Source organism: Aquarana catesbeiana, linkage group LG01, assembly GCF_042186555.1.
Source record: "Aquarana catesbeiana isolate 2022-GZ linkage group LG01, ASM4218655v1, whole genome shotgun sequence".
Classification (NCBI taxonomy): domain Eukaryota; kingdom Metazoa; phylum Chordata; class Amphibia; order Anura; family Ranidae; genus Aquarana; species Aquarana catesbeiana.
The window spans coordinates 612634236-612643660 of NC_133324.1; the positions used below are offsets into that span (position 1 = coordinate 612634236).

Below are 9425 nucleotides of genomic sequence, written 5' to 3' on the forward strand. Positions count from 1 at the left end.
TTCCAGGGCAGGTGGTTTCTACACCCCAGAGGATCTCAGCAGTCTCCTTGGCTTGTAGTGTAATGTAAGAAAAATAGAAATTGAAGCGTCGCACCATTATTTAAAGAACCATATACAACATTTGTTCCAATAAAGATCAGGGGGACAATAGAAAGAGTAATCCAATTAGTTTCAGAAGTCCAAAACCACTCTCTTCACCAGGGCTTGAGATTGAAGCCCATATAAATGTACTAGAAGTGAACTGAACCTTTTGTGGTATTTCTTTCAGTGTGATTTGTTAGCACAAGCAGGGTTGCCACCTCATCCCTTTAAAACCGAACACATAATGATTATACAGGTTCTGTGGCTGATTAAGATGGTAATTATACACACTTTGTGCCTTATCTGAATTCAGTTAGCCTCAGAACCTGTGTAATTCATATGTGTTCGGCTTTAAAGGGATGAGGTGGCAACCCTAAGCACAAGCCCTATTCTTGCAATCACACTTGAAGAAATACCATTACCAGTCCACTCCTGGTCCATTTACAGAATATGGTTTTCAATCAAGCCCTGATAATAGAGGCTGTCTATTGGCTTTTCTTTCAACTATCTATATTGGCTATTCTTTCAAGTGTCCCTCTGATCTTTTATTGGAATAAAGTCATATCTGGAGCTTTTAAAAGTGGTGTGGCTCCTCAATTTACATTCTTGGCATAAGGATGCTTCACATTGTCTTGGCAGAAATTGCATTGTAAAGTAGTCCTTTTTACATTTTAACTTACTGATAACATGACATGAAGCATCATGCAGTCAAAATGTAACAAAATGAAGCTGTGAATGCAAAGATTGCAAACACTGTATGGGGTTTAGCTTTTCCATCACAGCTAGAAAGTGAGATGAGTTGTGAAGTGAAAAGGTAATGGGTATGGAGAAGAAAACAACATCTTAAGGGAGTAAGGTCAAGTAGTGAAGTGATTTTGCAGTATGTAAGAAGAGACTGCTAACGTGTCAATAGATTGAGTGACATCATGTGTTGATGAGACGGCAGGCAGAGAGCAAAATGGATACCAGACTGATGATCACGACGGAAAAGCTGGTGGAAAGCTGTAATTAAACAGCTTATCTGTTGCAAAGTCAGCTAGCAAGGTAACTTCAGACCTAGCACATGATATGAGCAAAACAATATCACCTATCTAACATCACATCAGCTAACTGATAAGAACAGTTAATAGGATGACAGGCCATAAAATGTAACTTCAGTTTCTTGGCCTTACAGCCTTTGCATCTTACAGCCCCAGTCCTCCTGCAGGCTGCATTCTAGCTAGCAAGTATGCATCTAGCCTTCGCACAGAGAACAGTTTCCAGCCAGTATACATTTGCAAAGCTTAGTATGGTCTTTCTTTAGTATGGCCTGGCAATGTATGCGCAATAGTTGAAATTTGGAGGACTGGGGACTGTTGATGGAGACGATTGTTCAGCAACAGTGGATCTGGATAGATAAAAAAGGCATTTTTTTCTGCATCTGAAGTTTTTAACAATATTTATACTCATAGGGTGAGGGATGGGATGGCAGGAATTATTTATCATTTCAATTATTTCATCATTTTAATTAATCGTAATTATTCATAATTTTAGTACTTCTGATAACTTTAATTGGAATTGTGACTACGTTTTTTTCCTATGGTTGCTTTATATTTTTGCATACTTATTTTGACAGAAAAAGTTCTTCCCTACATTTCCCAGCATAAAACATGTGTACCATCTTTTTAGGGAACAAAAGATTTAAATATTAAAAAAAATGAAGAGGTGACAGATAAGAACTAAGAAGTCCTTAACCCCTTTCAGACCATCCAAGTGTTAATTCGGGTCCTCTGGCTAGGTTCGCTTGGGAACCATTTGTGTGACTTCAATGATTAGCCTGTCATGGTGAACACTTTGAAGAGGGAATGCTTGCCAGTATAATAAACTTTCCCAATTTGTTACTGTAATAAATAATCCTTCTGACTATTATAAAAAGAATTAAAAGGGTCAATTTTTTAATTTTTTGCATTTGTAAAATTTGTAAATTTGGAAAGTGCTAATATACCTTTCCCCGAGTGCCATGTGAGAATATACTTTTGCGCAATGTACTTTTATGCAAAGACAGAGTGGTGAGATAAAGCCTAACCCCTTGCAAATCCCAAACTATTCAACACTTGTTTATCCATCATAGGCCAGTAATGAAAATATTTCTGGGGACTGTTCACACCAGGTGTGTTGAGACTGCATTGAGCAGCTTTGCACTATGAGACCAGTTCATACCACTGCACTGTGGTTGTGTGCACTGAAAAAGTACAGGAGTTGATTTACTAACTCTTTGGAGTGCAGTTGTCCTTCGTAGCCAATCTGCTTCTAACTTCAGTTTGTTCAATTAAGCTTTGACAAAAAAAAAATGGAACCTGATTGGGCTCTACGCGAAGCTGCACCAGATTATGCACTCTCCATTAGTAAATCAACCCCACAGTATGCTGTACTTTTTCAGTGCAGCAGAGAAGCTTTACACACCACACTGCAACCAACGGAGCTCAATATTTGCACATATAGGAGGTTATTTACGAAAGGCAAATCCACTTTGCACTATAAGTGCAAACTACAAGTGCAAAGTGCACTTGAAATTGCACTGGAATTGCACTTGGAAGTACAGTCGCTGTAGATCCGAGGGGGATATGCAAGGAAAATGAAAAACAGCATTTTAGCTTGCACATGATTTGATGATAAAATCAGCAGAGCTTCCACTCATTTCAGATCTACCCCTCAGATTTACAGCGACTGCACTTCCAAGTGCACTTTCAGTGCAATTTCAAGTGCACTTTGCACTTGTAGTTTGCACTTGTAGTGCAAAGTGGATTTGCCTTTTGTAAATAACCCCCTAAGTTTGCACAAAAAAAACTCTTTAACTTCATTGGCACTGCTGCCTGCACACTGCACACCAGAGGCTGCATTCAAATGCAGCTGTTGGTGTGAACAGGCCCTAATATCATTAGTTATTAAAACAAAGTTATATAATAAACAAGTCAAAGGTGCATTTTTAAAAACCTTTACTGCATATCTGATTGCATACAGTAAAAATACAGAGTATTTCTTAAACTATGAATTATAAAAATTAGGGTTGTCCCGATACCACTTTATTAAGGCCGAGTACAAGTACCGATACTTTTTTCAAGTACTCCCTGATACCGTTTACCAATACTTTTTTCTAATGTCAGGTGACAGTTTTTTTTTTTTTACAATTTTATTTTTACATTTTTTTAAATGATCTTTTACAATTTATGTATATATATATATATATATATATATATATATATATATATATATATATATATATATATATATATATATATATATATATATATATATATATATTTTTACAATGCTTTCTTTTTTTGGGTGGGGGGGTGGACAGTCAGTGTCAGTGTTTATTTTATTTTATTTATTATTATTTTTACAATAGGGGAGCTTGGGTGAGATGTCAGGGGTCTAAACAGACCCCCGACATCTTCCCTTTGAGACAGGGAAAGGGACTGAGGACACAGATTCCCCAGTCCCTTTATCTGCAGCCTCAGCTGCACTGAAGATGTATGGAAAGGAGACAGAGGCTCCTCTCCATTCATAAACTGAGACATTGTAAACACAGAGCACGGAGGGGGAGCAGAGGAGGAGGAGCGGACCAGAGGGGCACACAGAAGGGGACCGGAGGAGGACGGGGGTGATTGGAGGTGCACACAGAGGGGGACCGGAGGAGGATGGGGGGAACCGGAGGAGTCCATGGAGGAACACAGAGAAGGACACAGAGGGGAGCTGGGGGAGGATATAGGGGACATTCAGAAACAATCGACGTGGCGGTGGGGGAAGTTATAATCACTGATCGCCCTGTGTGGCTTTCAATAAAACAGCTGAAAGCCACGGAGGGGACAGGAGGAATAGCGGCTGTCATGATTATAACTTCCTCCGCGGCCACACTAATTGTTCCTGAGTGTCCAAGTATTGGACTAGGCATTGGGAGCATTTGCACAAGTACAAGTACTCCTGCAAATACTCGGTATCCTGACCGATACTAGTATCGGTATCGGGACAACCCTAACAAAAATGGTTTTAAGGGTAGTGTGAAAATCATTTTCAAAAGCAAAGTAGCTAACAGACAGTTAAAGTAAACTGGTGCAGAGAAAACCTACAATATCTGTCCGAAACCATAAAGTTTCATTCATCTCAAATTTATAGCAGATTTTTGTTACAAAAACATGTACTGTTTAATCTGCCAAATTTTTCATTATTCTGTTTTGCTAGTCTTGTGATTCACTTGTCTCTGCCACACTGTATAACTAAAGCTGGTCATACACTATGCAAATTTTGGTTGATTGCAAAAAAAACATTTGAAATTCGCTATGTTACCACCACCCTCTGCCTACATCCTTTGACTAAAAAATATCAAAAGAGCCAGATGAAAATTTTTGGCTGAACAATGTCTGAGTCCAAGATGCAGCCGCTGTTTGAGTATTCAGACAGTCATCGGTGGCGGTTGTCAGAATACAATAAGCACAGCAGGAGATTCGTCCATCTGTGCTGGTAGCATTGATGAAGCTATCTGTTTGATTTCTTTTTTGAGCCCACGGGTTAAACTAAAGCCTAGTACACACTAGTAGTTTTATTTTTCCATTCAACCCAGCAGGGCTAAATGAAAAAAAAACTGACAGCTCAGGAGGAGCCGCTGTACTAACTATCCGACGTTAGTACAGCGATCTCCCCTACTGTTCTATTGTGTTCTGACAGGGAGCCCCCCCCCCCGCCAGAACACTCCAGTCAGCAGTCTAAGGCTAGGTTTCCACTAGTGCGTCCCCAAAGTCGCGCGATTTTGCCGCGATTTTTTACCGCGATTTTACCGCGACTTTTTACCGCGATTTGAAGCAATGCCTGTATCTATGGACCTCAAGTCGCATCAAAGTGGGACCAAAGTAGTGCAGGGACTACTTTGAAGTCGCTGCGACTTGAAGTCGCACAGATATGAACGGTACTCATTGGAAATCATGGGAAACAATTTGTCATGCGACTTTTCAGTCCCAAGTCGCATGAAAAGTCGCACTAGTGGAAACAGAGCCTTAGCCATTGCCTGAGAGCGTTGATCGGCAGACCTTCTTTGGTCATGCCCCTTCAACAGAAGCCGGCCGAACTGACTGCAGTACACATGGGACGAAAGTCAGTTGAATTCTATTGAACCAGATGATGCCGCCCGACATTTGGCCCGTGTGTACTAGCCTTAAAAAAGTTATCAGTATATGGCCAGCTTTAGATGATGCAATGCAACCACTTCCTGTGTCAGCTGCCTACTGATTACACTTTGAGAAAGAATGCTCCTATTGATTCTTTCCTCCTTCTGTAGGCTGCCCAAATAACTCAGCCTACAGTTCTCTGAAGATTTTAGACTGCAATGCAACTAAGCATGTTTTGCTCACATTGCAAACCCAACACTCATTTTTTTTTTTTACAGTAAATGAAAATACATAATTTTGAATACATACTTAAATAAAATGTGTTTTTATATTTGCCTTTCCTTCTTATGTATGTATCACTCAGTAAATGGAAGCATTTGGTGTAGCTACATTTAGCTATAAAAGGAATATATTGTATTATATCAAACAGCAGTCTATGTAGTAAACCACATCACTTACTGTTCAGGTGCTGCTCCTGAGTAGTTGTTAAGGAACGCTTCCTTTTCCAAGCAGTGGCTGCTATCAGTTACAGGTAATAATCTTAAAAGAAACAAAAAGACCTCTGTTAGAAAGCATAAAAGCTTGCACCACACTTTTTGGACCAGTGCTGTTGTTTAACTTTTTCTTATAAAAAGACACTTGGTTGTAGGTACATACAAAAGCACACATAAATGTACTAACAGGCTCATATACAGAGTACTGGTAAAATTTAAAGACATTTAAAGTGGTCAGGATACCATAACTTACCAAAAGATAATATTGACTTGAACTATACAAAGAATCTGTAAAAGGAATTTTTTGTGTTGCACAGAAAAACCGGTTAGATTCTTCCTATCCTTTAATAAGAGTCTTAATAAAGACTTATAGGAAGCCAACTGTCATTTGTGGCATCATTCTGGAATTCCAGGTTCTTAATATAATGTCCTATAATAGGAAACTCTGGTGATCCCAAAATAAGTCCTCTAGAATGAGTACGGTTACACCAGTTGCAATTCTATCATGCTACCTGCAATGCACTGGTACCACACTCTACTGGTAATTATACCACTGCAAGTACAGCATTTTTGGATAGTCCTACCAACAAATGCATAAAGCATTTTCACAGATGCATTTGCCCAAGAAGTACGTATACAAGAAATATACAACTTTTCAGCATTTATTGAGCAAATCCCATAATAATATGGTTTGCATGCATTTTACTACTATGCACTAAAAGTAGTATTTTAGCATCACAGTCATCAAGACCTGAATGCATGCAGCCAATAAAAAACACTTTACTAATTATAGCTGAGTCTTGGAACATTCTGAACACACAGATCTATAACAATATATGCTCATGCAAAACACAAACCAAATGTTGTTTCAGGATTAAACTACAGTATACACTACAGTATATTATGAAACATTCTTCTATTGACAAGTGATAATATGGGATTCAATAAATCATTATAAATGATATTTTATGTATATCACTCATGACAAATGTGACATGCTCCTTTCATGATAAAAAAAAGATGTTGTTTGATCACTTTCAATCTAATCGGTTTCAGTTATTATCAAATGGTAAACTGAAATACCATTACTTATCTGGCAAGCAATGATCTGAGCCACCTATTCATTGACCATCTAATAAAAACAGATTACACTATATTATTATTAATATTGCACATGATTTATGAAGCGCCAACAGTTTGCTCAGCGCTTTACAACATGAGGGCAGAGAGTACAGTTATAATACAATTCAATACAGGAGGAATCTGAGGGCCCTATAAACGTATGTACTGTATACAGTATTTGGTCATTTTATTATTTTGTGACATTAACGAGAACAAACAAATGATGGCAAGCTGAAATGCAGTCTTATTAGCCCCAAGCTTGATATTAACCATAACAAACCAATGATGTGCTGCATTTCATTGTTTAAATGCCACCCATCCCATTCTCACGTTGTTCTAAGACGTTAATGACATGCTTCAAGTCACTGACTGTCACTAGTAGGTCAAATATGTTCATTTCTTTTACTTGTACACATTGTTCTGGGGTGGAATTTTGATTCCTTTGCTTACATTTTCTAAAGCTTATAAAGTAAAATATGTTCTGATGTTTTTAACCTACAAGCAACCTTAAAGCCTAATTCCAGGTTGGGCACAGAGCTCATCCCCATCCTGTCCACTCTAAACCTTTTTTTCCATCTCTTTTCTTCAGTCTTGAGATCCCCCAGATGAAGGCACGTATACCCTGTGCCGAAGACGCGTAGGGGAGGGGCAGGACGGAGCTTTCTACACACAGACAGGCAGAGGATTGAACACCGCACCGCACGCCACAGGATTCATCTGTATTGCATGTTTTGGATAGGATGGTGCACTGACGCACCCAAGCATTGTGAGTACCCTCCTGGAGGGATTGTTTTTAGGGCTTTTCAAATAAATTCCTGGCGGTATTATGCTATGAGTCTCCTTTCTTTCATATATGTCACCATTTGAGCGAGATACAGATCATCACCAGCATACCCTGTGTGAGCCCTGGAGTGGCTCTAATGCGTGTTTGGACACTGTTTAGCTACTGTGTCACACGCTCTAAGGTGAGCGCATTATCCATTGGGGGTCACTGGAGAGCACTGCAGCATGCCTTAATGTGCACATCTCATAAGAAGAGCATGAGGAATATTTAGCACTTTTTCAAAAAAACCAGCATGAGGATTGCCTGCTATTTGTTTGGACACTATTGTGCACTTTGATTTATATACTCTTATGAATGGCTTGGACTGAGATATATTCATTTGTATGAATTGGTTTCGGACACTTTATTTATCAAGTAGCACTTATATATTTTTTTAATCATTTAAAGGATTTTTTTTTTTTTTTTTTTCTCACTTTTTTTGCATGGTGCATGTTACCATTTTTCATATGTTCAATTGTGGATTATAGTCACTTTCTTCACAGGTGTGTGACACTGTTTATAATTTATAATAATTTTTAATATTGTATAGATTTATTATATTCTTTGTTCACGTATTTATAGCCTTTAGCGCATACACATATATTTATTTATATTTGAGGTCCTCTTCATTTTCTTCTTTCCTCCAGCAATGGTGGTCTTTATTTCTGTACAGAACGGCACACATGTATGGACGTGTGAGCGCCGTATTGCACAGCAGTAGTGTAAACCCAGGACAGTGTGATGATGCACCCCTAGGTATGTCCTTAGTGCCTTGGTCCCACATAATGTGTGTGTCTTCAAAACATAAAACTGTTATTATTCAAAGGCAACAAATGAATTGTGTTTAGCGCTGGTTCACATTAGAAGCGGCACGACTTGCAGGTCGCCTCACCGAGGCGACCTGCACACGACTGCCGCGGCGACTTGCAAGACGACTTCTGTATAGAAGTCTATGCAAGTCGCCCCCAAAGTAGTACAGGAACCTTTCTTCTAAGTCAGAGCGACTTGCGTCGCTCCGATTAGAACGGTTCCATTGTACAGAACGGGAGGCGACTTGTCAGGCGGCTAGGTCGCCTGACAAGTCGCCCCCGTGTGAACCGGCTCTTATGGTTACTCATTGAGAAACACTTGTTGTTGCTGGTCTTCAATTTGCTATATTGAGTGAGCCTCAAGTACTTTTGTAGTGACAGAAAATGATACAATGAGGAGAAAAGCTGCAGAGGTCTTTCCATTTGAGGTGTCCAAGGAAGATGGGAAAGGATGGGGCTGAAAAAAGAAAGAGCTGCTTTTATTCTAGTGTCACATTAGTGTCTTAGCTGGGTTTCCACCAATGCAGCCAACACTGAAGTCGGAATTGAAAAGTTTACAACTCACAACAGTAAAAACCTGACAACAGAGCATGGTAAACAGAGTATGTTCATTTATAGCCTGTACCACTGAAGTCTTATACAGAGATGCCCCTCTTGCCAACCACTGCAGCATAAGCATTACCAATTCCTTGGAATTTCATAATCAGTTTGATTTTTGTCTTATGCAGTCTTGATTTGATATTCATAAGTGCTGATCCTTCAAGTGTAACTAAAGGGCAAAACTTTTTTTTTCATTTTGGATAGATTAAGGGAGGGTTTAAAACCATGTCACTTTTTAGGCATCTGTGTCCCATTGGGGAGATATCCTTTCACTTCTTGTCCCATAGCCAAAATAGGAAGTGAGAGTAAACCCATCCAAACTAAGAGAATGGAGGGATGTCACCAAGGTCACCAG

General features: G+C 39.2%; 1 protein-coding gene across 2 annotated transcripts in view; it reads right to left on the minus strand.

Moving 5' to 3' along the window:
• The window catches only part of SHROOM3 (shroom family member 3), a 554962-nt gene that overhangs the window by 232604 nt on the left and 312933 nt on the right, over nt 1–9425 (minus strand). For both annotated transcript variants that reach the window (XM_073599747.1, XM_073599766.1), the window contains one exon: nt 5682–5762. In XM_073599747.1, coding sequence (XP_073455848.1) covers nt 5682–5762 — 81 coding nt within the window. The remainder of the gene's footprint in view (nt 1–5681; nt 5763–9425) is intronic.